This window comes from Perissodus microlepis, chromosome 17 (assembly GCF_051167445.1).
Source record: "Perissodus microlepis isolate ML-2025 ecotype Zambia chromosome 17, ASM5116744v1, whole genome shotgun sequence".
Lineage (NCBI taxonomy): Eukaryota > Metazoa > Chordata > Actinopteri > Cichliformes > Cichlidae > Perissodus > Perissodus microlepis.
Window position 1 is genome coordinate 13,227,776 of NC_140477.1, and position 27,225 is coordinate 13,255,000.

A 27,225-nucleotide genomic window follows, 5' to 3' on the forward strand; every position below is an offset into this window, starting at 1 on the left:
ACCTTTTTTTTTTTAGATTTTCTATCTCATCTGACTGTGACAAGAAGTTTATTAGCAGCTACTTAAAAAGAACAATATGGCCTAAAATAACAACTAACCATTAAAAATAAATACACTACACAAGAAGCCATAGCCTTTGTGCAGATTTGCTCAAAAACATATATTAATAAGTGGAGTGGAGTGTGTACGATAACATGATCTTTGCTTGTTTCACAGTCAACAGGAAGAATTATGAGTGGCAGCTGTCAGTTGGCCATCAGTGGCTGAAAATTGAAAACGACCATGTGATAGAGGCACACTACTCCCACCCAGAAGCCAAGGGAATCAGTATCAATACACGCCAAGGGTCAGTGTGCTGTGATCATATGTGATAGTATCAGCAGCTTTACAAAACTGAAAGTGAGCATGTCATTGGTCAGAAAAGGACCTTTAAGTATTTATATGGAGCTTTTTACTGGGGGGTGAAACAACCTTCAGAACAGTGTTATAGAGCTCAGTAAAGCCATAAAATCAACAGATCAGCTGATCTCAGTGCCAGCCCACATTACTGGAACATACCACTTCCTCGTCCATGCATCTAGTATGCAAGCTGCATTGGACCCGCCTACCTTAGCTCCTCCGTTTTAGGGTTTCCCCTTTGTTATATGATGTAAGGAAATGTGAAGGTGGGGAGGTCACAGAACATCATGTCAAATATAAACTACTCCCACCCATGTTGTTTAGAACATTAACAAGCTTCACACAGATGACTGGATTTTGTGTTGTCTTTCAACAGGAAGGTGTTCATTGATTTTGATAGGTTACAGACGAATGACCCAGGAATGAAGGTGCGGAGACTAAACTTCTTTCGTCAGGGACAGATGGAGGACATAGGCTGGTACTTCAGAGATGGTCAAGTGTGGCGTGAATATGGATCCCAGGTGAGAAAAAAAATTATAAATAAACTCACATTGAGTTTTACATGAAGGGTTGATCCCTTGAGTGTTCCATGTCATCCTCCTCCTCAGGGTTTAAGCATGTTGTCGCCATCAGTCAGCAGCAGAGAAGTTGAACGACAGTTCACCCTGAACCCTCAGGGAACCTTTGCATTTTCAGGCTACGTGATCGATTTCTCAAGTATGTGCTATTTACAGTGATATGTTCTTGCTTGTACTTTTATACAGTGATATTTTTATTTATTTATTTGGTTCATTTTGTAGACATGATCGAGTTCCACACCTTTACAGGCTCTTATAAGAGGGTGCGCAGGCGTCCAAAATTTGCATCCAACACTGGAGTGTAAGACTTTTTTTTTCCTGCAGTCAGACTGCAAAGTCTGCAGCTAGCTGAGTAAAAATAAAGACTTTAATCCACCGAGATGTCAGTAAGGAAAGCAAAACCTCTGTATGATTGTGTATGATATTCATTTCTTCTCACTGCAGACTTGGCTCCACTTCAGCCCTGCTCGCAGCCGCCGCCTCCCAGACCTACAGGTGGGAATTAACAGGAGATTGCCCAAATTGGACAGAACACCAAGCACGTGTGAGTATGTCGTCCAAACATTTCATGTTGTTTTAGCAGAAATGTGATGCACTTAGAGTGGACTTGAAAGATAATTAGCTGTAATTGCTTGGGTTCCCACAGACCTGGCGCGTCCACCCTGTCCGGGGGCCAATCATGGCCCTAGGTCAGATTTTATATGTATTTATAGCCCTCCACTGCAAACAGAATGAATAAAGTGTAATTCCTCTTTGCATCTTATGGGCGTGAGTGTTTTATACACTCACGCAATACACACAAAAATTAGTCCGATTTAAAATTAACCTGAGATGACGATCTTCAGCAGCTTCACTGAAGTTTCAGGTGTTCCAAACAGCTTGATCTTATTTTTTATTTCACCCTCCACATGTGAGAGAAAAGTAGAAAGGTGAGAAGGATTGTTGGCCCCTGGGTGATTTTCCATTAATAAATATGGAACTCTTGGGGGAAAAGGTTTGGACACCATTCTTTCTAACAGTGTGTAACTCCTTCAGTTATTGTGACTGTAAAGATTTCTATAATTACACTATTGTTCAACAGGCTAATAGATGAAATCAGTAAACACTTTCCTGATGCATTTATGGTCTCAGTAGGTTCAAGTCCTACTTATTTCTCATAAATTATGGTCCTGTTTAGAGAAGAACAGATTTATCTTCGTTTGTCTTAAAATTTTTAACTTTTAATCCTTGCCCCACTGAATTTGCACTAAATGTACAAAGTGCATTTCTTTATTTGTGTTTCTTTCTATATGTGGTGTGTGCAGATATGTTTATTTGACAGCAGTGGTATTGAGAGACAGTACCGGTTGAACCAACGGGGCACACTACACTTCAAGATGAACAGATCCTCATACACGCTGGGCTTCTCAGGTAATACACACACTTCAGAACTGTTAAACCAAACAATAAGGCTTTTGTTGAAGCAAATTATATGACCACTAGTATATCACGGGTATGTCTAAGTCGATAACAATACTGGGACAAGAAGGTCAGTTAGGTCTCCTTTATATTCAGCAGAACACCAGGAAAGGAGAGATATTTAACTTAGTCACCACATATCTCTTATTTCTTGAGTTGTAAATGTTACATTGGGAGGTGAATGCTGCCCCCTTACACACTGATTACTGATTTGACTAGTTATTCTTTCTTGATAAGACACCTGCGTAAAAGCTGAATTTCTGTGAAGGTGTATATGCTTTGAATGTTTATAGTTTAAATCTACAGTCCTGGCTAATACACCTTTTGTATTTTATAACAGTAACTCAGATAAACCTGAGCACGGGCACAACCAGAGCGGTGAGACTTAATCAGTGACTGAGGGGATTTGTAGGTCAGGGGTCAACTTAATGTTGATCCTACCAGTTGTGTCACTGCCCACCTCAGGTTGACTCTCACATCACAAGCTGCCTCCTCCCTTCCTGCCCTCTTCACCTCAACAGGCTGATCGACATTTATTTATTCCTCCGCTGAAGTCATTTTGTTTTCATTGCAAGTTTGAATTTTTATCAAGCTACACTAACATGCAGAGATGCAGTAAATTAAGCCATGTACGAGTTTTCTACATGGCCGGGTTGAGCACTTGTGATAGTGGCTAATGTAGCCTATTCCATATTAAATAAGTGGAATCCTTTACAGATAAATCTTTAGAGAAAAACTACTTACAAATCTTTTAACTTAAAATCAGTTATTTTTACCAGTTTACCATAAAATACAAGTAAATTCTGTGCTTTAGTAAATCTTCAAATATTCACAGATTTGTGTAATTATTGGATTTTTTTGATGTTTTCACTTTTTTAACCCTAGTTAATTTGCTTATTTCGTGTCATCCTGATTGTCTACAAGCCGTGCCATGTAAATCTTTTTAAGAATTTATTAAAACTTCCTTTGGATTGTGCTTCTCCTTCATTTCTTACATTTAGACTCAAAAATCCAGTCAAAGAAATAAGCACCACCCTTTGACAAGATTAGATTGTGCACTTTCCTTTATATGTACAGATTTTCACCCTCAGAGACCAGCACCTTGACACATGAAACAAAGCCCACACTACACATATAGGACAACAGTCATATATAAATGATCTTGTAGAAGAATAAGCTTTCAGTTGTTCCTTTGGGGTTCTGCTAGGATATGTGAAACACACTCCAAAAACTACATCCATTTAGCAATGAAATCATATGTGCCACATGTCGACTCAAGGTTGAAAAACATCCATTTGCAGACACATTTTTAGTCTGGTATGTGAAAAGCAGAGGAATTAACAGAACCCAGGGATTCAGTTAAATGAGTAACACTGCCATTTGTGGCATTTTTATACAAAACCAAAAGGGTTTTGTGATAAAAGATAAGACATTTTAAACAATCATCATCATTATTATGGAAAAAAAAACAACCTGTATGACCAATGTACACCTAAAAACCCTAAAATTGTGTGATTCTTGAAAAATGTAAGCTTTAGAATGAGCACACATTAATATCTAATTCTTTAGAAAATTTCACAGACCTATGTTATAAGAGGTCAAAACAAAGTTTTAGTTAAGGAGAGAGAGATGTTCGAGCCAATCGATATGCACCCTTAACAACCGACAGTGATTATTGCACACAACTCAGCTAAGGCCTCTTAAACATTACCACAACAAAAAATAAATTTAAAAAAAAAAATAAAAAATGGCAAGGCCCTCTCAGAGCAATCCACTTTTAAATAAACTATTTATCTACACTTCATAATATGCCACCAGTACAGGTCTGCTGATAGCTGAAAAGTGCTACAATCAAAATATATTGTGATAATCTTTATTTCATAAACTGATCAACATAAATGGTAGCGCAGAAGTCCCTTAAAGATCTCATCAGTAAAAACGTGTTAATATATTTTTTCATTGGTCACTAGAATCATGAGGAATCATAAGAAAAGATGTTAATTAAACTTCAGATCTTTTGTGGTCAAGGAGAGTAACATGCAACAAAGCAAGTGGTTAGAGAAGCAAGTGCCAGACAGCTGATAAAGATCGAAAACATTAATACTTGAGTAACAGATGAGTGCTGTCTAGATTTAAATATGTACCCACGTAAGGCACAATAGCTAAAGTAGTGCTTATGCTCCTTTATGTAGTGCCTTTTTAAAAAGGACACTGCTTCAATGGTTACTCCACACATCCGACACAGGTTAGTCATCCATACTGCAGTTACAGAAACTGGTCTTGTTACAAAAGAAGGTGGCTGGGCGGTCACAACTGTTTACTTTAATGTAGCAGCAGAGAAACAGACTACAGAGGAGCTACTTGGTTTTCTTAGCCTGAACTGCAACGGTGGGGCTGTCAATTCGACACCCTCTCTCAGACTTCCTCCACAGAGGAGCCTCTTGGATGCAGATCAGAGACTGCATGCTTCTCAGAGCCAAAATTCAAGCTACCGCCAGTCTACATTTAGATTACATTTTGTTGTTTGTGGCATCTGTTTCCGAGCCAGCTCTCTGATCATTTTAGACTTGCAGCAATTCTAAAAAACAGTCTGGAAAAGCAGTATAGTTCGTATGGATGTAATCAGCCCACTGACTAGCCATTATGTGTTGTAATCAGTCCCATAAATATAGTCAGCATGCACCCATCTCCACCTACTACCATCATAATTGGCAATAAGCAGAAAAGGCCTCAATTATGCAGGAGCTCTCTAGTGACTGTGTAAAGAAGTGCATTCCTTCTTTTCCTACCCAAGTAGTTTTTTTAACTTAACATAATCAGCACAAGGACGCCAAGAAGCAGCAAATTCAAGTAAAAAGTAAGTGAAAGTAAAAATCAAGCCTAGAAGAAATGAGAAGAAGAAGATTATACCCCCACTTTCCTGCCTGCCTCTTTATGCACTATTTTTCCTTTTGAGCAGCCCTGCTCTACTGAGCCCACTAGCATTGAGGTGACTACCTACTATTAACAGTCATAGGAATAATAACAACCGATAACGGCAAATTAACGGGGTGATTACAATCCAAACAGGATTAAAGGTACAGAAGCCTGAAAATGACCAGATGAGAGACACAGTAACCACTTTTTAAAAATCTTTTTCCGCCAATTGTGTTGACTCAGACGTCATATGTTCAAGAAGTGAATTGCAGTCCATCCACTCGATCATTCATGTTATAAACACAAACCCTTCCTGAATAATCTGAGTTGGAATTCAAGTCAACCCATCAAGAATGTTAAGTACAAAAACAGTAGGAAACCCCCAGCATAGAAGAAGAAACTTCACCTCGATAGTCTGTCCTTCTAGTCAAGTAAAAATGGAATTCAGGTTAGTTTGCCAACAGAGAGAGTCAGAACTTAAGCCAGGTCAGATTAAAAATGCCAACAGTAAGACCCTTGAAAGGACTTTCAATCTTCACATTCAGTCGGCCTGTTCTGTGAGAATTCAAGGCTCTTCTGTCCACAGTCATTAAAAGAATATACTTAACCTGGAGTCTCTCTTTAATTCTTGTTTAGCCAAATAAGTCTTTCAGATCATTGTTGACAGATGCACTATGTTTTATCCCACTTGGGTTCATGCTAGGGGCAGCAGCAGGTTGAGCAAAGTTCTGAGGGCTGAAAAAAGGGTTTGCTTGCATCCCAAACCCACCAGGCACCCCTCCCATACCAACTGACACACCCTGCATCTGAGTCTGAGGGTTCTGGGGTGAATTAAACTGACCGAGCCAAGGGCTGCTGGTTCCAGGTGGAGCTTTGGGACCGATCTGGTTAAGAGTGACTTTGGGCTTGTTGGATGTAAAAAGATTGTCCAACGCTGACATGTCAGGAGGTTTATTTGTTTGTCCAGTTGTTCCTTGATTCTGTGTGAGGGATCCAAAGTTTGGGGTGCTGGTGGTGGTGGCCATTCCACCGTAGAGGCTGGGACCTGCGGGTCGCATGCCCATCCCCATGCCTCCTGTCTGGAAGCCCATAGCTGGGTTAAAACCATTTGAGACCGAGGTTCCCATGGAGCCGACCACTGGACCGGAGGAGGGGAATGCAGACATGGTGGATCCTTGCACTGGGGCTGGTCGTGCTGTGTTTGCCATGGACAGAGATGTCATGTTGCTGAGAAGGCTGCTGGTCAGATCCTTAGTCTGTAACATAACAAGTAGTATGATTAGTGTTTGAGCACGAGTGTGTGTTTGTGTACGCAGATATTGTCAGGATTTACCTGTGAGTTGGAGCCAGCGGTGGCTGCTTTGATCGTCTGTGGCGCTAACGGCTGCTGGTTCCTAAGTTTGGCTGCCTGTTCCTGCTCTTTAGCCAATCGCTGCTTCTCTTCTAGCGTGAGAGACACCTAGGGGTGTGCAAAGGAAGAAAGGAAATAAGCAAACCAGGCTGCATGCTAAATGAACAAAGAAGAAAGCGGGTGGAAATTAATCAGAAAAATTAACTGCATACTCTGCTAGGCTGTGAGACTGGTGCTGCAGATCCATTTTCCTTCCCATTAACCCCTGTGCCACCAAAGATGTCATCAATCTGAAAGCAAAAAGAAGAGATTTTAAGAGAGGCTAACATTTACAGTCACGTTGTCAGAGCCAATGACTGTCATGAAATCAAGCAATCACCTGGTTGCCAGAATTAGGTGGGCTCTTGCTCTCCTCTGCTTGGTTGAGTGGATTTGATATGTTCATGCTCCTGTTAAATGACATTTGTAAGTGCTTATTTAGTCATAACATTACCAACAGTACTGTCTGTTAATTGCTCTCTATTAAAGATTAGAAGTACTTTAAACATTCTAGGACATTTGTAGTTTAAAAAAAACAAAAACAATTAATATTCATAGTCATTTAATCAAAGATAATTAGGAGTTTTACTGTACGTGGTGAACTAAATTAAGAAAGACACCTCTGCTGCTCCTGCATGATGTGTAGCTGCTCCAGCTTGGTCTTGTGCTCTGTCTCCATGCGGCTCAGCATGTCACGGATAACCATCATGAAAGAGTTAAACTGGAAGAAAGCATATCAATTACCATATAATGTGTTATATTAATATTTATATAAAGTTTTCTGTTGTTTTTAGAAAGTTACAGTTAAATAACATAAATATTATATCAGTTTGACTGTGCAGTACTTGATTGAGATTGAGGTTGTTGTCTATACTGAGGGAGACGAGGTGGGGCAAACTCTTGGTAGCAAGATGCTCTTTGGGGATGCCCAGCTTCTTGTGGTTGAATGTACACTTATAGATCCCTAAAGTAAAGAGGAAGCAAGTCAGATAAAGAATTCTTAAGAAAAACAAAATGTGAAATGATATGGTAATATGTGTAACTTCCTCTGAGGAGGGGAGACGCTACGGTTTGTTTACCTAAGATGCCCATGAGTACTGCTGGTTCTCTAGAGGGGATCTGTTGCAGGAAGGGCAGGATCTCATCAATGACAAACCACTTGTCTAGATATTCTAAAATCTTCCCCAGGCACACAAGAGAGTTCACTCGCACCTACACATCGAGACAAGAAGACACACGGTGACACAGCAAATTCCAGAATTAAACAGGAAACACATTTATGCATTTCAGTCAGTAGCTAACAACACTCAAAACAAGAATGTGGCATTTTTAGAAAAGAAAAGGCAAAGTAAAGACTTTTTAAAAAAATATCATTTTATTAAGGCAAACAGCTCGAGAGCAGAATGACCGATGTAGACTCACAGCAAGTGAGGATGTCTGTAGGCAGGCTGATTTGATCCGAGGGATGAGAGAGTTCTTCATAGATGGGTAATCAATCAGGTTCGCAAAGGTTGGGATGATGTTGAGGCACAGCTCCTGCTCAGCGAGAGATAATGTTATTAAATGTGACATTTTGATAATGAGTTGAAATTCATTCTTACTCTGCTTGCAACACTAAAAGGAGAACTAAGAGTACAGGCAAAAATGAATGTCTCAAACTGACAAAGCACAATTCTAAAAATAAACACCAATGAAGTAAAAATTAGCAAATACTCTTATAAGCTGTGTCCCAATTCCTAGGCCGCATCCTTCGAAGGACCCAGCCTATGCGATCTACGTGGGCCGAGTCCTTCGAAGACCGAGAACGCGAGGAAGTGCGAGGCTGTGAAATGGGACGGTCTAGCCTTCAGATTTGCGTCACCAGCTGTCTCGGTAGAGTTTAATAAACTCAGCTGTCAACTCCCTGCTTCCTAAAATATAACAGGCCACTGGAGTAAATTCTCTACCATCTCACACTTCTGTGAGGTCTTAGGAGGTTCATCAGTTTTCTGTTTGACATTTATTAGGCTGTGTGAAAACTATAACTTTAATCTCAGCCAAACCGATTTACTCAGGAACAAATAAAACACGGATAAATAAATAAATAAATAAATAAATAAATAAATAAATAATGGATTGGATTTATATAGCGCTTTTCAAGGCACCCAAAGCGCTTTACAATTCCATTATTCATTCACTCTCACATTCACACACTGGTGGAGGCAGCTACAGTTGTAGCCACAGCAGCCCTGGGGCAGACTGACAGAAGCGAGGCTGCCATATTGCGCCATCGGCCCCTCTGGCCAACACCAGTAGGCGGTAGGGTAAAGTTTCTTGCCCAAGGACACAACGACCAGGACAGAGAGCCCGGGGATCGAACTGGCGACCTTCCGGTTACAGATGCGCTTCCCAACCCCCAGCGCCACGGTCGCCCCAAACAATAACATTTTTAAATTATCTAACACCTACATTCACCCCTGAAAATATGTTGAAAGTTTATTTTGTGACCCAGAAAGAGTAAAATTAAAGCAAAGTAGCTGCCACCATTGTTGGAAATAGGTTGGGCCACGAAGGATACACCAACCCATCCTTCAAATCCGGTGAAATGAAAGACGCATTTGTTGGCCGCATTAGGAGCAGCTTTCGAATTGGGACAGCCATTGTCACCAGGCTGTGACGTAATCAGCCTTCAAATGCGGCCTCCGAAGGATGCGGTCTAGGAATAAGGACACAGCTATAGTGTTTCTAATTTAGACAAAGGGTATCTAAAGCAAAAAAAAGAACCAGACATACCAAGAATATCTTAGAATGTTTATAAAACTGCATCTATGTTTTTTCACAAATTATGTGCACAGTAGCTCCTTGAATCATAATCTATTTCACCATTCCCGTTTCCCCTCTGTACCTGGATCTGTACTGAAGGGGCTTCCAGAGCTCTGTAGACCATGGGCAGCACACTATTCTTTATATCATCTGGTGGCGTTTTAGTCAGCAGTAGGTCCATCTTTTGCAGGAATATCAGCAGAATCTGCACAACACAGAGACTCAGTTAAGAAAACAAGAGTGAGGAAATACTAGCCTATGTTCAACAGGTGAGTACAGTGGAAGATGGAAGTAAGAGACTCATTCCAGTGGTTTTAGTACAGCTTTTAGTATCACTAACAACCTAACACATACACTAAGCCGATGTGACGAGAGAATATTCACAGCAGAAAAACCACTCACCATATTGCTAGCCTGAAGAGGCATGGGAAGAAAAATACAGAGAAGTCTTGATAATGCGACAGAACAAGACATAAAGCACCATGCGTTTTAGGCAGGCTAAATACAACTGTTCAATCACGTATCAAATATTAATTACACACGTGTCTCAAAATGGGAAAAAAAATATCATGCAAACAGAGTTTTTAAAACAGATATACCTCCATACCTGAGGATCCATCCTAAGACGATGTGTATATTACAAAAGTGACGTTTCTTAAAGCACCAGCTGTTGCAAATGTGCACAAGTTTAAATTAGTGCATGTGTCAGGTTACATTTCTGTATACCTGAATAGGCTCTTGCTGCTTGAAAACAGGCGTGAGGTCAGGCAGGATGAGGCGAACATATTCGTCCTTGGTGCACTCTTCAGCAATCAGCAGCACGTTGGGAAGCACAAAGGGAACCATGTCCGGATTGACGAACTCAGAGGTCAAAGCTGGCAAGATGCGATACACAACCACTCTCTAAAGAGAAGACACAACAGAATAGGTCAAAGATGAAATGACATGACTAATATGAGTCATAGGATCGAGTGTAACACAGTAATACTGCTAACTCAGGAGTAAACCAACGTGTTTATACAAATCCTGAAAATGAAGGTGAAATCTCCAGTATTCACACTGTAAACAAGTCTTGGGGGAGCTTGTTTGCAGCATTTACCTTTGGTAGCTTGGGTAGGACTTTGGGGAGTCCTTTGTAGAACTGGGACTTCTGTAGGTTGTCCCTCTGGAAGAGGGAATCAAAGTACTGCAGAGTGACTGCACCAACATCATCAAAAAATGGGATCTGAAAAACACACACAAAAAAATATTTTTCCTCAAAGGGAGGCCTATGGACGATGGAATGATATTCTTATGCAAGCAATGAATATGCAGACCTTAGTCATCTGGTCGGCATCAGGCCGGACATTAGGTGTGACACTGAGCAGCATTTTGACATGCTCCCGCACCTCCTCTGGGATCTTGCTCAGCACCGCTGGACTCATGCTGCTCAACTACAATTGAAATACAAGAATAAACCCCATAACAGTAACATATACCCAAGTTATTTGTATTATAGCTGTAATGTATTCCATAATTTATCAATACATTAAGTCCACATTAGTTTAGAGGAGCTTTTCTTGGAGTTTAGTCATTACTGTCATGGTTCTCTTGTGCCTGAACTATGAGTTGGTAAATGACTCAGATCTCAACAGATGACAGTAGCTAAGCATAAAAACTAAACAAACCAGGCAAGCTGGAGTTTACATCTATACTGCCCATACTAATATTTGTGATGAAGACTTTGAAGGAATAGCTGGAAACCAAATAAGTGTATTTGTTCCCTTTATTATGGTCCACTTTTATTCTCAAGGCAACATTGTTATCTTGGCACAGCTGCACATCATTTTTTGTTTACTTCAAACATCTGCTCTCTAATGACTGGTGACAATCAAATCCCGTTCCACAGGGAAATCAGCTCAAGTGGAGGGCATCAAGGAACAAAGGCAAAAATAATAGGAGGATGGAGAAAGACGGATGCACATGCCACAAAAAAAAAAAAAAAAAAAAAAAGAAAACAATGCCTACAACAAGCATTTTTGAAAATCAAAGCCAAAGACTAATAGTCTGTGCAAAGGTTTGGGTTTTTTTGAGCAGCTGTCATTAAAAAAAAAACAAAAAAAAAACAACATGTCTACAGTACAGCTTCACTTACCTGGTCCAGCTGTCTGCTGAAACTCTTAAAAATGTCATGCTTGTTGACTTGGAAAACAGGCTTCCCCTCATTGAAGACAGCATGCATGACCACGCCCAGAGAATACATGTCAGAGGCAGCGTCACAGCTAACTGACAGTATGTACTCAGGAGCCAGGTACTCTGGGTTGGGTAGGCAGAGTGGAGGAAGGTTGGGCTGCCACTCTTTACATGTGTACTTGGGCTACAGGAAATTAAAGTAAGACGTCAAAAAGTTGCAAGATGTTATTCTGGTAGAGCTTCGTCACGGCAATAAGCCAAGCAGGCTGAAAACATACCTCAGCATCTGACGGGTTGTTAGAGGAGATGCTGAAGTCAAAACCCATGATCTTCCACGCACCACTCTTGTTGAGGATAATGTTCTCTGGACACAGATTGCCATGGACCATTTTCACCCCGCTGTGGAGAAAGGACAAACCCTCCGAGATCTGAAGAGAGAGAAAACTGAAGTTATTGGGAACTCTGAACAAGATAAATTAATTATTAATCATGGTTTGCCTCAAACAACCAAGATACACCAGTATTATCAGTTTAACTGGGTCAACATACATTTTAACACACACTGTAAATGAGTTCCGGGTCATAAAGTTTAAACACAATTCTGCACTGCTGCAGTAAAAGTTGTGTAACTACCAACTGATGCTAAACACTGCAGGCATTTCTTTTAAGGTCTTTCAGCTTCAATCCCCTGCTTTATATAACAGATGAGAGATGCTCTGAGGAAAAAAAATAGAAGAATTAGGACCAATGTGGGTGACAGAGACAATAACGGAGGTGGAGGTGAATGTAAAATGTTCCCTGGTATTACAACCTGTCATAAAACATCATAATTCTAAAAGGCGACAGGCAAGGCTTGGCATCAAGCAGGTTCAACTGGCTTTGAGAAGAAAGAGCATAGAAAATGTTTTGGATCTCCAAGCATAGTACCAAGAAAAAAAGAGAAGAAAAAAGAGAAGAGGAAGTGTGCACTAAATAAACAGTATTTCTTGCTCTGTAACCTGTAAAGAAAGACTGAGAAGCTGATTATTGCAACTACAATAATAACCAGTACTGTTGTGTAAATAAATGCTTAATTAAAAGCTTTAAGAGTCTAGTTTGCCATGTGCTTTGCTCAGTCTCAAATTAATATAGTGACTAGGGATGGGTATGGCACCGGATACCGGTGCCATTATGTCAGATATCTGGATATCTGACACAAACGGTAGTAACCAGACTGAAAAGCAGCACACATTTCGGTGCTTTTTTTCCCTGAGATGTCATACACTTTGGATTCTAGCCAATCATTTTACCTTTACAAGGACAGTAGGCAGGCCCAGGTACGTACGTTCTTTTAGAGCAGAGCTACAGATTAAAAATGCCCAAGGCGAAGCGGTCAAAAGTCTGGCTGTACTGCACAGCAAAAGATGCAAACTCAGCAGCCTGCAACAAGTGCTGCTGATACTGTGCAAAGGAGGTAACTCCTCGAATCTGATGAAACACCTGGCAACGCATAGCGTTTTTTAAAAGCCAAGAAATAACCGTATTTGATAGCTTGCTGCAAGACCTCACACCGAGCACATCTACTGCGGGTGTGGTGCCTGTTATCGGACCTGGAGTTAGCAACATCCCCCAAGAACTGGAAGAGGAGAGTCCTGGCCCCTAGCCCTGCCAGTGTAGCAGAAATGATGACGGATGATGATGGCAGCAGCTGTTCAAAGAACCAAAGAAAAACTGGAAAACAGCTAAACATGAGAGGTTTTTGGACAAAGTTTGCGTTTTTTCTATTTTTTAAGCACTGCTTCCAGCCAAAAGTGATACCATATATGCCCTATAGCTGCAGAAAAGGCTAACATTGTTATCTTTTTACAAAAAAAAAAAAACAAAAAAAAAAACAAAAAAAAAAACAGCTAAACATGAGAGGTTTTTGGACAAAGTTTGTGTTCTCCATTCTTTAAGCAGCGGTTCGAGCACTGTTTAAGCACCACCACCATTTCAAAAGTTTGGCACCGGTATCGGATGAAACCTAAACAATACCCATCCCTAATAGTGACAGTAAATTGATCCCTTTACTGTTCAAAAGTCGTAAGCTGCCCTTCATTTCTTTATATTTTAATGGGAAAATGGGAAGCAGATGTAGACATTTATTGATCTATTGTTCTGATTTATTGTTCTGTACTCTGTTAAGATGACCTCCCACTGCTTCAATAAAGTTTAGGTCTAGCCTCTGGAGAAGCTAATCTATGACTGATAGTGTTTATTGTGGGTTTTTTCTATCCAGGTATGCTTTTTTTTTTTTTCCAAGTCATTGCCAACCAAATGCTTTCCAGAAGGTGTTACCTGGTGGATAAAAATCTGATGGTAATGTTCTGGGTTTATAATTCCATCAGTTCTGACAAGATCCCCAACACCACCACCTGAAATGCAGCCCAAAACCATGACAGAGCCTCTACCGTGTTTTACATACATCTGTAAACACTCATTATTATACCTCTCTCCTGACCTCCTCCATACATGTTAACAATGGCTTACAAACATTTAAAGTTTGAAATCTACACTTCACCAGACCAGTTGCTAACAATTTTCAGTTGTGTAATTTGGCATTCTTCAGCCTTTTCTCCGTTTTTCTTCCTTAAGAATGATTTCTTGACAGCTTCACTTGGATGATCTGATATCGTCGTGTTAGTGTTGTTCCCAGATCATCATGAAAATGTTGTTCCAGGATCAACATTGCAAGTGACCAATCACATTGTTGTGACGTTATTCTTTTGTGCGCCAAGCCATTTGTGCATTCATGAAATTCCAATGTTGCAAGGACTATATCAATTCTGCTTACCGTTTATTAAAGGGTTACGGTTAGGGTTAGGGTCAGGGTCCGTTGATCGGCGGACAGAGGCGGTTTCTCGCAGCTTAAGTACAGTTTTTGGTTTTATGGCGGTTTTTCCCGAAGTCGCAAAAGTATGACGTCACAACATTCTGATTGGTCACTTGCAATGTTGATCCTGGAACAACATTTAGTATGATGATCTGGGAACAACACCAACACGACGATATCAGATCGCGCGCTTCACTTCCACTGACACCATTTCTGATGAGGCTTCAGTGAACAGCAGATGGATCAAGTGAAGGGACACATGAGTCTCTCAGGTCCTGTGTCAGGTCTTTCGGTTTATTTTTTTTTTCTTATTTCTTAAGGGTATAGCTTTCACATACTGACAATCTACTGTACATATTTTTTTGTTAGGAATGCTACTTATTTTGTCCTCCACTTTCTCCTACTGGAGTGAACTGAAAATAAATGTAAAAGCAGCTCTGATTGACCTTTTTTTTTTTTTTTTTTTTAAATTATTCATCAAGAAACACGCAGCCATACAAAAAGAAATCTATTCTGCCTACATGCTCACCTGTAGCAAGCCATACTTGGTCTCCACATCATAGAGCTTGTACTCCTTGATGTCGCTGGGCACAGGGCTGGGCAGGTTGTCCCATTGGCCAAGCACGTTGGACAGGCTGGCAAACACCGGCTCTGTACAGAATGCCAAGCAGTCTCTGAGGGCCAAATAAATAAATGTCATCAGTTCAATTCAAAGCAATAACAGACAGAAAATAAACAAAACAGAAAGAGTAAAAACAGACGGAAGAGAATTATGAATTTAGAGCTGTCATGGATGAAAAGAAAGAAAGCACAAGGCCTTAACCTTTACTTGCCATGATCCATTTTCATCTCAAATGTCAAGATATCCTCTGAGCAGTGACTCATTCAGTTTCATCCATGACATACATACATGTGTGAATTTGTGTTTGTGTGTGTGTGTGTTAATCACCGTGATTCTTCCAAGGGATGCTGAACAGTCAGGAGACGAGGGTGACGCAGTCTGGTTAGCTGTTGCACTCCTCTTTTCAGTGAATCGATGATTTGGTCCTTCTCAAATTTCTGATACTTGTCAATCATTTTCTTGTCAAAAACAAAAACTGCTACTTCCTGGAGGGTAAAAGGCATACAACGACATGGTGACAGTGCAGTTTTCAGTCTCAAATTAATTCCTTTTCCCCTTTCAGCAAAAGTCGAGTAAATCATTTATGAACTTGGATCAAATCTAAACTTGTGTCAAGAGGTGGTCTGGTCAGAGAGAGAGACACTGACACACACACACACCTGTTTGGTGGACTTCTTGGTGCCATTATAGATCCTCCAGCTCAAGCCGGGACCTCCACTTGCAATGTGTCGCCCCACCTCAAACTCCCGTGTCACAGGGTTACCCATAACAGCACTAGTGACATCGGCTGTCACCTTAGTGACAGTGCTTTTCAATTTGTTCAGCATGGACTCCATGTTCAGGCTCGACCTGGCAGCTGAGATAAAACATTGATGATGATCATTAAGGAATGATCAGAGGTTAAAGACATAAGCTACAGTCAGTCAGATGTGGAAATTTTTTTGCAACCAGGCACTATGTTACATGCACATTTACAGTATACTCCACTGTTATTCTTAATATGGCAATTTCCCAAATTGCAAGTTGGCCATGCAAACTGTAAATTCAGTTTGTATATTACGCATCAGACCTTATTCTGATGATAGAATTTTTCAATAAAGATGTGGAATATAGTGGTAATATTAGATTCAGTACATTCAGCATGTACTGTCTGTGCTGTACACAAACCAGCAATAGTTTGGCAGGCTATAGTACAGATGCATGCTCAAAAAAAGCCCACAACTCTGGTCAGTAGGAGAAAAAAACAACAACAACTTTTTTTCAATGATATAAAAGCCTTGTATATCAACAGGTCTTTGGATTTCTGCAGATACTGAAGAAACAACTTTAAAAAAAAAAAAAAAAAAAGACAGTGTTTAAATATATTAAATAGGAAGGCTGTGTTTACACAAAAAACCCAATAATGAGATTCATTAAATCAGTTCCTTTTGCAAAAGATCATCAGTAAACTGCAGCCACATATCAATAATTTAATTAAAATATCAAGCTGTTTCAAATGTGTTTCCTTTTCCTGTTTCAGAATAGGCCTTTATGGTGACCCTACTAAGAAGCCTCTAAAAACGCGAGTGTGCATTCCCAAACCCGTTCCCTGGCTTTCACCCCATTCTCCTGTTTAGCAAAAACTTCTACTATATTAAGCTGAAACTGGTGGAAGGCTTCACAAAAAGGTTATTTGCTCATTTTGTCAGCTTCATGGGACTTGAAACACAAATATTCTGTGTAGGCAGTTGGTGAAAGAGACATCTGTGTGCTTCTGGCAAAGCAAAAGCCTTCAACAATCCATTAGACATGCACTAATGCACCTGCTTGAAAATTTGCACATCAAAGTCCCCACCAGCATCCTCCCTGTGCTGGCTGAGGAGAATAAGCATAGTAACAATCCACGCTGTCCCCAGAAATATAAAATGACTCAGAGCAAACTGAGCCACACCACATTAATGCTCTCTTTCAAAATAGTCTAGAGTAAGAGCAAGTTAGGCAACAGAAACCAAGACAAAAGAGCATGACCGATGATTGTGAAGCAAGTTTTTTTTTGTTTGTTATGTTTGTTTTTTTAAAATGCAAACACTTCCTTCAGTGTTCTTAATCTTTCTTGAGGAGACTTCTAGACCTTTGATGTTTGAACCGAATAAGCTCCCAGCAAATCCATACATTGCCACGTAAGCTGCAGTTTTAATAATTAATTCTTTACAGAACCCTACATTTAAAGTGTTATGGATGGGTTTGAAATGTTCAAAATACAGTGATTCTTAATAAAACTTTTAATAAATGCTTTCAAACTTAAATTCAATTTTGACTTTGCTGTGGTTTGCTGGAGGAGCAGCATCGGAGCTGCTGACACCAACAGACTGAATAAAACAATTAGGAAAACCAGGGTCTGTGACTGACTGCAAACTGGATGTTTTTGAAGCTGTGGTGGAGAGATGGCCATCCACGGATAATCCAGACCAGCCTGTTCACTTCCTGGACAGGCAGCTGCCAGACAATATTATAATTTCCTCATCATTTCAACTACTGTAACAGCAGAATTTTCCTATTAAGGGATGAATAAAGTATTTCTCATCTCATTATATGCAGCATCACATAGCATCACCTACTTTTGAAGCTGTTAGCGTTCTAGAATTTGTCCCTCAGTTTAAGAATCGAAACCTAAAACCCTGATGCTTCATTTGAAGATGTGGCAGTGCTCTGAAAAATGCTGCAAAACATCTAAAGCACTAAAGGCAATCAGATTTGAAGATTTCATAGAACAGACAGCATCATAGCCTATTTTACCACGCCACTGCTTCTGTCTGGAAAGAGTGGAAAGGCCGAAAAACAATGGCAAAAATATCAGTACGCATGAATAGAAACCCATGACCCTGTTTTTCTTTGCAACAAGCGTCCTGACTGTCTGCTGACGAGTAACTAAATTGAAACGCGTGATTTACTTGACTGTAATCTATATTAATACCAGTTGCTAACCTAATAAAGTCGTTAGCACCTTAGCAGCTGGTCCCCAGAGAGCCTGTTAGTATCATGGTGGAATTGTTTATGAAAACTGGACGTATCTAATAACAAGTAAGTAACGTCGGCCGGAATAAATAAGTTCTTCATATTCGACACGATCAAGCCACATGTTAGCATGGGTTTCAAAGTGTTATGGGTCACTCGGCGTGTCTGTCAGATCTGATTGTGAAATACCTTGATGTTAGCCAAGTTAACCATCTTGTTTAGCACACAGCCAATGCAAACGAGTACTGAAAGCACGGCTGGCAGTCAACAGATATCTTTCCAATTCTTCTATTAACCCTTTGCCTACCTATGTCGCAGACATCATCGTTGCAATATGTTGCCTTTTTCCCCACATGAACACGGCAGTCACCTGCCCAAGCTAACTAGCCAACAATGCGCAAGTAGACTGACGTTCCAGTCAAACAGCGACTATTTCTATATAAAACTTTCACTCCGAATACCTCCAGCTACTTACCTTAATATTAAAAAAGGGTCTCCGCTTTACTTCCTATTGTAAGTGGGCTCTCAGCCGTACCGCTGTCAGTAATGGCTGTGAAACACAGCCCCCATGTCTTCCAGTAGCATACGAAATGAGTTAGCTTGGTACGCTAGTGAACGAACAGCTCTACTTCCGGGTTTGTTAACGGAGTCAGGTGCGTCAACGTCATCAGGTACTCTTTTTCTTTTATGTTTTTTTTAAATAACCACTTCGAGGTCGGTTTTATTTTAACTAAGTTAAAACGTAACTTTTATACACGGTCATTATTTCACACTTTGTCAATTTATTCAAACAATATGTTTATAATAAATTATTAGAAAAATATAAACCTATGAATACGAATATGCATTTTAAGGATTATTATGTAGTTAGAGGATAATTTAGGCTTCAAACGTGGTTTAAAACGACAGGAACCAATTTGTATTATGTATTTGAGAATAATAAATAATAAACCATCAATGTGTGGTGCAACCCTGTTACCAATATTCTAAAAAAAAGTAGATTTCAAAAATGTTTTTTCATAAATTCTTGACCAATAAGTCAAAGATAGTCACCCTCATACTGAACACTCGAACATTTATTAAATTTCAGATAGGAATTAACTTAATGACAAAACATTTGCAGTAATCCTAATCAGAAACAGATGAGGTGTGTCAAAAAAATCATAATTTATATTTATCCTCACTATTCCATTACAAAACATTGACTTCTAGTTTGCACTGTGGTACATACACTGCAACATCTAAAGTTTTAGAAAGGCTTTATTAAACATGTTAATCTGAAACAAAATAAAGTATGTTTCAGCATCATAAAGTGCATTTTTTTAGATGATTTCAGTGTTTCTGAAAATAAAATGAGACCACATTTTTTATTACGACCATGTCTTCATTACAGTGATGCTTATAATTTTTAAAGAAAAAATACATCAGTAGCATATCCAGTTAGAGTACCGCACTTTTTCCAATGAGGTCATAATGTCTATCTTTCAAGTAAAAATCCTAAAAACTTCCAATTAAGATATTTAAATTATGGCACTAAATACAGTCATTAACCATAAAATTATATATGAGGATAGTTATGCTAACACCCTTCCTGCTTTCATTTAATAATAACATTTTTTTAGAATGTTCACAGAAAAAGAAATTATTACAACAATTAGTATTTTTCTTTCAAGTACAGCTACCAAATCAAGGCCTCAAAATGGATAACATGTAGAGAAATTAATGCTTAATCAAAATGTACAGCCCCAGAAAAGCACAACACTATTCCCAAGGCCTGATGCACACTGAAAAAAAAAAAAAGGTTAGTATTACACATCCAAATAGAGCACTTCAATCTAGAAGCACAAGCTGTTCACTTAATGTTGCCTCAAAACAACCATCCGATGGCTGAGAGAATTCATTTAGTACTGAAATTTAAGTATTCCCTTTACACCCTTTTAACACTTGATTTTATCCTGCAGTAAAGCTAAATTGTAGAATGTAAAATCTGTGCCAACAATCAATTTTTTGTTTAAATTATACTTCACTTACCATCATTACAGAGATTATACAGTAAACAACATAGTTTTCAAACTAGTGCAATACTTTTTACAGCAGTTGTTGACCAGATGTACTGAACTAAAATTTCATTGCCTTCAAGTTACCAGCAAATTTAAAAATAAAACTTCAGCTATCATTACCTCGTGATTCATTTGGATTTGGAAAGATTACAGCCATGGTAACATGCCGTTTGAAAAGCATTTGTAGTATGTATCCACCTCAGGATGCCATCCCCACTCTGCATACTACACATTAGAGGTGTAACCATATGCAAGTCAGTACTTCCTTGTTAGTTAGAATCATAAAATGCATTCAAGTTTAACCTTTTTTAAAAAAAAAAAAAAAATCGTGAAACTGCGTGAATTTGTAGGTACACCCATGAAGTCAAACCAGTCCCAGCTACTTGTGTGTTTCAGAAAGTGCTAGAAAAGTGCTGCAGGAAGACCACGGGGTGATGCTTTTCAAACTCTTTGAGCAGCCTCCTCTTCTCCTTGGCAGACATCCTCTTGCTCGAGGAAATGTCATGAAGAAGTTGTTTGAGGCTCTCCAGGGTGGTAGCCTCACGTTGGTCCTCGTATTCCTGTGGAGTCACCTGCTGGCAGAAGGTGAACGCTGCAACAAAACATGAAGAGGATTTCATGGTTTTCATGGAGGATGCACAGTGCTCGGGACCAAGTGGGGTTTTTGTTTTGTTTTTTTATTGTGGATCTGGAGCAACAGTGTTTCCAAATACAGTTAGGTACACAAAAAAACTGAAGTACAGTGTATCTACACATAGTGAGCTGTTATCTCATCTGATGGTGTACTGTGTGATGGTTTGCCAGAGTGTAATTAACATTGAACTTACTAGCAAATGAGTCAGGATCTTTTCCCTGCTGTACAGTCCTCAGTGTTCTCCTCACAGCTTCAATAAGGGTTGTAGGTGTCTATCATTATTGCGAGATAAGACCAGAGAGTAAAAGGAAACACTGTAACAACTATCAGGTACTTGTAGAGACATTAAAAAGTAAACTTAAGGCTGGCTGAAATCCAGACGGAAACGCATGTTTGTCTAAGAAGACTATTTCAATGTAGTTCTGAGAGCACAGAATTTTACCTTGAAGAGCTCAGAGTGATTGTCCATGAGAAAGAACACCAGAGCTTCACTCTGTGATCGAGTAAATTCATGATTCTGAACAAGAGCTCTCTGAAATGTGCGGCACACCAAGGATCTGTTATCAGTCTGAAAGGACAAAAAATAGGTTTCAATTCAATTTCATTTATAATTTTACAAAATAAAGCTACGGTACTATCAGATTATTCAGTGAAACAGCTTCAAACATGTTCAGTTATTTTCTATATGGACTATTTGCCTTTTATTATTCTATAAGAGTGCAAAAAGATGGAACTGGCAGTGTAGTTTAGAGGATGCTGCTGACCTGTTTCTGCAAACGGCAAGCATCTGAGCGAGCTGCTATCGCCATGAAGGCCAGAAGTCTTTGCAGTTCATCTCTCAGACTTGTTTCCAGCAGCCGCAAACACAATTGAGATGCTTTGATGGCATCCTGTAGCTTCCCTTCATCTGGAAATTAAAAGACACAAGCAAAGTATTAACCTTCATGACTGGGAAAAAAAAAAACAAAACTGTGGTACAGATCACAGCCCTGTCACTTAATGCTCCACACCATAAATCAGAAAGCCACTATAAACTTAAACTTAGCTCTTTACCCAGTAAATTCAGAACTGCAATATGTATGTCCAGGTAACGCCCTGAAATGAGTGGAGATTTTTCTTGTCCACTGTAGTATTTGGCAATGGTATCAAACAACAGCCTCTTCTTGCTTGTCATATGTTCTGCACTGGGATCCTCCAAAGACGCATTTCCACATTGCAGGCTTAGCTGTTCTCCTGCAACCACGATCAGCTGGTCGGGAAAGAGTTCCAAACAGTCTGCTGCTGCTGACAGCCACTCATCCAACCTGGAAAAAAAAAAGTATGAAAGAACATACTACAGGTGTAATGGAATACATGAACAAATAGGTCCCAAGTTAAAGTGCAAAAGCCCCAAGGGATGAATCAGAGGACTGACTGGGGTAGGGGAAGGGTGTCAGACAGCTCTCGTTCCAAGCATGTGTTAGAGATAACCAGATCCTGGTTGGCCAGAGGAGCTTTGCAGGTTTGGGGATGAACTCTTTCAGGAGAGGTAAGAATGTAGTCCAACACTGGCAATTCTACTAACTGCAGCAGCTGCAACACAGTTTGCTGCTTCCAAACCTGATCTGACACTATGGAAGGAAGAAAGAACAAAATAAACAAAAGCAAAAACATTTAAGAAAAATATCTGTCCACTCAAAATTACCCCCCCAACAATTACTATACTGGCACATTTCCTCATTACCAGTTTTGGAAAGAAAGGTAGAAGATGTGGTGGTTCTGTTGAGAGCTGCAGACAAGGATGGCTGCAGATTGATGGCCCTTAGCAATCTTTCCACCCTTCTGTCTGATGATCCAACAGCAAGAGGATTGGCAATTGTTCTTAATTCATTCAGCCTCCTGAAAGAACAGGAAACATTTGGATGATAACAAACACTCTGTGTGTGTTCTGTGTATGTTTCTTTTTTTCTAAATAAAAATATAAATACAAAATGTTGTAATACTTAGTATGAGTGTTGATGTTTATAATTTCTTAGCTATGAAAAAACTGAATTGAGAACATTAAGATAAATTCAAAAAATGTACTAAAAAAAAATCATAATACACCTATTCTGCAAAGATGAGAGTTTCAGTGTTCAAATCAGCACTTTCAGTGTTTCACATGCTTTAATACTGGGGAAAAAAAATGTAAATTAAGCACAGAACTGAGAGGAGTTTATGTAAAACTCACCTTGAGCTCCTCTTCCTTTTTATCTCCTGTTGTTCTGGCAGTATGTTTTCTGCATCAATGTTTCCCTTCACATCAGAATTCGAAAATCCTTTATATTCCAGAAAACGGTAAAGACTGCAGCTGCTGTCCTCAAAGGTCACCTCCTTGTCCCTGCGAAACAGCTTTGTGCCTACTGGTTCAAATACCTTCGCCTCCATCAAAGCCTGACAGAGCCGAGCAGCTTTGAGACGAGAAACTTCACTTGTGCAAAATGCCACGTTCTGCATCAAGTAACTGAGAACTGCGTCCACAGCGTCTGAGCCTGTGAAACATTCAGCGTAAACACGTAAATGTCTCCTGCAGCTGCGTACTTCCACTTGAGTCCGTAGGGCTTGGATGATGTTGTGCCACAGCTGGGTGGCACCAAAGGGCCCAGAGAAGCCTGTTGGTAATTAAAGAAACAGAGATTTGAAGAAAAAGTGACTCCAGTGAGTTTAAACTAGAACTTGCTTAATTGTAGCCAAAGGTAATTGTTGGATGTTAATGACTTGTTTAAAAGTTTGAAGGATAAGGGGAGTTAGTAATATTTCCTCCATCTAATTAGAAAGGGTTAGGGTTACAACTGTTGTTGTGATGTGGCGCTGTATAAATAAATTTTGAATTGAAATGAATTGAACTAGTAAGTAAAAGCTACACTGCACGTCATTATCACGGTGTTACGGTGTTTATGTACTACGTTGAAGTACTTTACGAGACTATTTCAATTTTATACTTTATTTTATAAAACTACAGTTGAACGTTAATTTACAAGCCGCACTGATAACGACGTGTTTGTGGTGGCAACCGTGTTTATAATTATCACTAGTTCCATCTAGCATGTGTATTAATGGCTATGTTATGTTTGCATAGTCATTTTTGTAAATGAGAAACTCGTTAAAACCAAACGTATTTAGGAAAAAATCCTAACTCATATCTTACCATGCTGTAGATTTTCACGAAAGCTTCGAGTTTGGCTGTTCAACCTTCTAAACCGAGGAGTCAAATCAAGCGCCATCACGAAACTCTATATGTGACGTAATCACGTTCTTCTTCGTCTAAAATGAACCGACTTAACCCCGCTGCTGCCCCCCAGAGGCTACAACAGCCACACGTGCAAAAGACCCCGAAAGGTTTTTGTTTTATTTGTTTTGTTTCGTTTTTAAATGAAATTTTTATAACAATGCCAAAAGTCGAATAAAAATAAAATTTTTGCAGTTTTTATATTTAAGATGTGCTGCCATTGGAAACATGCTGAAAAGACTCAATTTGTCACAAGTTAAGCACCTGGATCTTTTTTCAAGATGTCATATAACCACACAATGACCATACTGTAGTATTAATATAATAAAAACCTCCCACCTAAGACCCGTATATATTTTAAAGGGGTCTTATGTTAAGGGAAATAATAGCGAGCACAGGCGTCCACACTACCACACAATACTGTGAAGGTTCTGAGGTTACATCCGTAAACAAAACAACCCACGTGAACACAGACGTTTTGGAAAAGCAGGGCGGGGTGTACCATTTTTCGACAGCTTGATAAAATGTAGGCCGTATTATTACATTACCCTTTTCTGAACTAAATGTCTGCATATTATTGTATCTGCTCTCTTTAAATTGCAGATTCTTTTTAAATTAATTAGATTCTTTTTTTTTTTTTTTTAAAAAGACAATTCTTAGAATCGCCTTTATTTTTGCAGTTGAACACACCCGTGTGTAAAATGGTTTCGCCCGCTAGTTCTCAGAGCCAGCTGGGCTACTGAAGGACCTTTAAACAGAGAGGCAAACGCAAGAGGAGACAACTTTATTTTCCTCTTTTCTCGTTTTTTTCTTTTTTTATTTATTATTACTATTATTGAACACTTGAATTCCCTTTGCACAGCTCACTCATTCCAGTTGGTGCTGGTAATGCACCATTGCCAACCACCATAAATATAATCAGAACAGGACCTTTAAAAAGGACGACGGCGACTTTTCTCTTCAGAGCGGGGCTATTTTCGCTGTCAGCTTCACTTTCTAGTGACTTGAATGAGGTAAACATCGCGTTCTCGAAGACATTTGTGCTTGTGACTTAGTTTATGGTGTCTGCTGCGAAGTTATCCGTCGCTTTGTTGTGAAACAGGAAGAAGAGTACAGTATTTGACGGTTCTGACAGTTAGCATACCAGTGACAGCTGGTGTACGAAATTAATGACATTTATGACTCATATTAAGCTGTAAACCAGGGGATTTAGTCAAGTAACAAAGACAATTATATAACACTGACATAGTGCTGAGTTTGACGGATGCATCAGATGTATTTTGAAGGGAGAGCGTAACGCATTATTGTTTCCGCACTTCTTTTTCTGTGGATTCTGTCATGATCAGATACAATATACTATTTGTAATGTACACGGAGTTCTTGTTTTGGTCTGCACCTTGGATCACGTGTACCCACTTCTTACGCGTGTGTGGATATTTTTTTTATCCACGTTTGTAGCTGTGCAACCAAAGAGTTTCCATGTAGGGCTGAGAGACGGGGAGCTGCAACCAATAAGGAGAGTTCCCGTGGATCTAGCCCTGCCTTCCTGATTCACTGCTTTGTTTACATTATACCGCAGTCAGATCTGGACCCCAAAAGGCTGTCTTTGTTCCTGCAGAAGTTGATGTAGCAATATGCCTGTAGTGTGTGTGTGTGTGTGTGTGTGTGTGTGTGTGTGTGTGTGTGTGTAAGAGCGCCTGTACCTCTTATTCGATGATATATTCGCTCAGATATGTTTCCAAAACATCTGGGAAAATTATACGATATGTTCATTTATCTTAGATTGCATCCTTTTGGTTTTAACAGGACAATGCATTTTACTCTACCTAGCATCTGAACTGCTTAAAGAGGCTTTCTCATAAAGAAGCTGCAGATGACAGAGTACACCTAATCCGTAATCAGTTTTCTGGATCACTCTGCTTTCATCCCTCTGGATAATCTCTGAAAATTGGCTTGCTGCATGGCTTTGACCTAGCTGTCAAGTCTAGCATATGATGTAATAAAAGGGCTCCCCACACCCATTTTCCTCAACCCTTGAGCTATCTTTAAACAGCAAGAGCTGCCAGGGGAGTGTGCATTCATTTTTGGCAGCAGATAACTGAGCCAGAGGATAGGAACACCTATGGGTCATTCTGCCAGCACTGTATGTCTTAGGCTATATTAGAAAGGCCTGCAGGCTTAATTTAACCTGTTACAGTACTCAAGTAATGTTTAAGAGGGTTACTCTTTTTTTAACAGTGGTAAACAGCCTTTACAATAACTTTAAAAATGTGCACATCTCGTCATCTTTACCTTTCTTTCCGATGTGTATTTGTGGAAAACAAACAACAGCACAGTGAGAAGTGTAACACGATCATCTTGACAGTTGCGGAGCCCTCTGTTGTCCCATGTTGCTCTGGAGACACAACTGACATTGGATAGACAGGCACAGGCATAAAGGCTTTTGTGTAAACCTATATGGAAATGTGTTCTGTTTATGTCTAGACTTTGTATTGTGATTTAAACCCTGGTGGCGGTAAACAAACACTGAACCATACTATACACTATTATTATTTATTTTTATTTTTCAGTGACTTACGTCATGCACCATCATTGACTTTAATAATATGTTGAAAGTGTTTGCAACAAGGCAGCTTTGTCTGTTTAATGGTGCCCTCCAGCTGTTTCACTGAGTATGACTGGTGTTTTTGTTACACTCTGCCTTGGTAACAAAAACTGCAACAGTCACACACTCTATCTCACTCTCAGGTGAGCTCAGGTAAAATGATGGTAAGACTGTGTCATGGAAATTTTGGTTTTCTAATGAGTACTTTGAGGATAGTTTATGCAGGATTCCCTCGAAAGTATCTCAGTACTTGTGATTTAAATGTCTGGATCTTCTGAACATATTGAATTAAACTCTGTGGTAGGAAATCCCTTTTAAGTTATTACTGACTTGTTATTTGCAGCTATAATCCAAAATGCCTTTAAATGATGAGCGGCCTAACTCCACATCCAGCGGTGAGGACCAAGGCAGTGATGTGGAGTCATCGTCAGAGCGCTGCGACAGCATTACATTGAACAGCGACCTGGAGTGCTCACGTGATAGCTTCACCAGTGACT

General features: G+C 39.6%; 4 protein-coding genes across 5 annotated transcripts in view; 2 read left to right on the forward strand and 2 right to left on the reverse strand.

Moving 5' to 3' along the window:
* The first annotated feature begins 194 nt into the window (after positions 1-194).
* Positions 195-2,560, forward strand: LOC146369297 (protein mono-ADP-ribosyltransferase PARP12-like). Its single transcript, XM_084910652.1, has 7 exons — positions 195-346; positions 776-920; positions 1,008-1,116; positions 1,200-1,278; positions 1,422-1,521; positions 2,282-2,396; positions 2,478-2,560. Exons 1-7 carry the CDS (start codon positions 195-197, stop codon positions 2,558-2,560), a joined length of 783 nt encoding a protein of 260 aa, XP_084766778.1.
* Positions 2,561-3,481: 921 nt separating this feature from the next.
* On the reverse strand, positions 3,482-18,819 carry scyl2 (SCY1 like pseudokinase 2). Of its 2 annotated transcripts, XM_084910269.1 has the most exons (19): positions 18,658-18,819; positions 15,848-16,044; positions 15,516-15,673; positions 15,096-15,240; positions 11,994-12,143; positions 11,678-11,899; positions 10,860-10,976; positions 10,643-10,768; positions 10,270-10,446; positions 9,946-9,957; positions 9,626-9,748; positions 8,164-8,277; positions 7,821-7,953; positions 7,587-7,705; positions 7,362-7,462; positions 7,082-7,151; positions 6,915-6,992; positions 6,685-6,810; positions 3,482-6,607 (listed from the first exon to the last, which is right to left on the reverse strand). In XM_084910269.1, exons 2-19 carry the CDS (start codon positions 16,022-16,024, stop codon positions 5,984-5,986), a joined length of 2,772 nt encoding a protein of 923 aa, XP_084766395.1. In that variant the 5' UTR covers positions 16,025-16,044; positions 18,658-18,819; the 3' UTR covers positions 3,482-5,983. The 2 variants fall into 2 exon arrangements, with proteins under 2 accessions (XP_084766395.1, XP_084766396.1); XM_084910270.1 differs by lacking the exon at positions 9,946-9,957.
* A 711-nt stretch (positions 18,820-19,530) lies between these two features.
* depdc4 (DEP domain containing 4) lies at positions 19,531-24,538 on the reverse strand. Its single transcript, XM_084911058.1, has 9 exons — positions 24,043-24,538; positions 23,086-23,506; positions 22,600-22,754; positions 22,291-22,486; positions 21,930-22,180; positions 21,641-21,783; positions 21,319-21,444; positions 21,070-21,148; positions 19,531-20,834 (listed from the first exon to the last, which is right to left on the reverse strand). The coding sequence occupies exons 1-9, from the start codon at positions 24,116-24,118 to the stop codon at positions 20,635-20,637; spliced, it is 1,647 nt and encodes a 548-aa protein (XP_084767184.1). The 5' UTR covers positions 24,119-24,538; the 3' UTR covers positions 19,531-20,634.
* Positions 24,539-24,838: 300 nt separating this feature from the next.
* The window catches only part of tcp11l2 (t-complex 11, testis-specific-like 2), an 8,794-nt gene continuing 6,407 nt past the window's right edge, over positions 24,839-27,225 (forward strand). Inside the window, exons 1-2 of the mRNA XM_084910551.1 lie at positions 24,839-25,136; positions 27,072-27,225. The exon at positions 27,072-27,225 is cut by the window's right edge and continues 27 nt beyond it. Coding sequence (XP_084766677.1) covers positions 27,084-27,225 — 142 coding nt within the window. The 5' untranslated portion in view covers positions 24,839-25,136; positions 27,072-27,083. The remainder of the gene's footprint in view (positions 25,137-27,071) is intronic.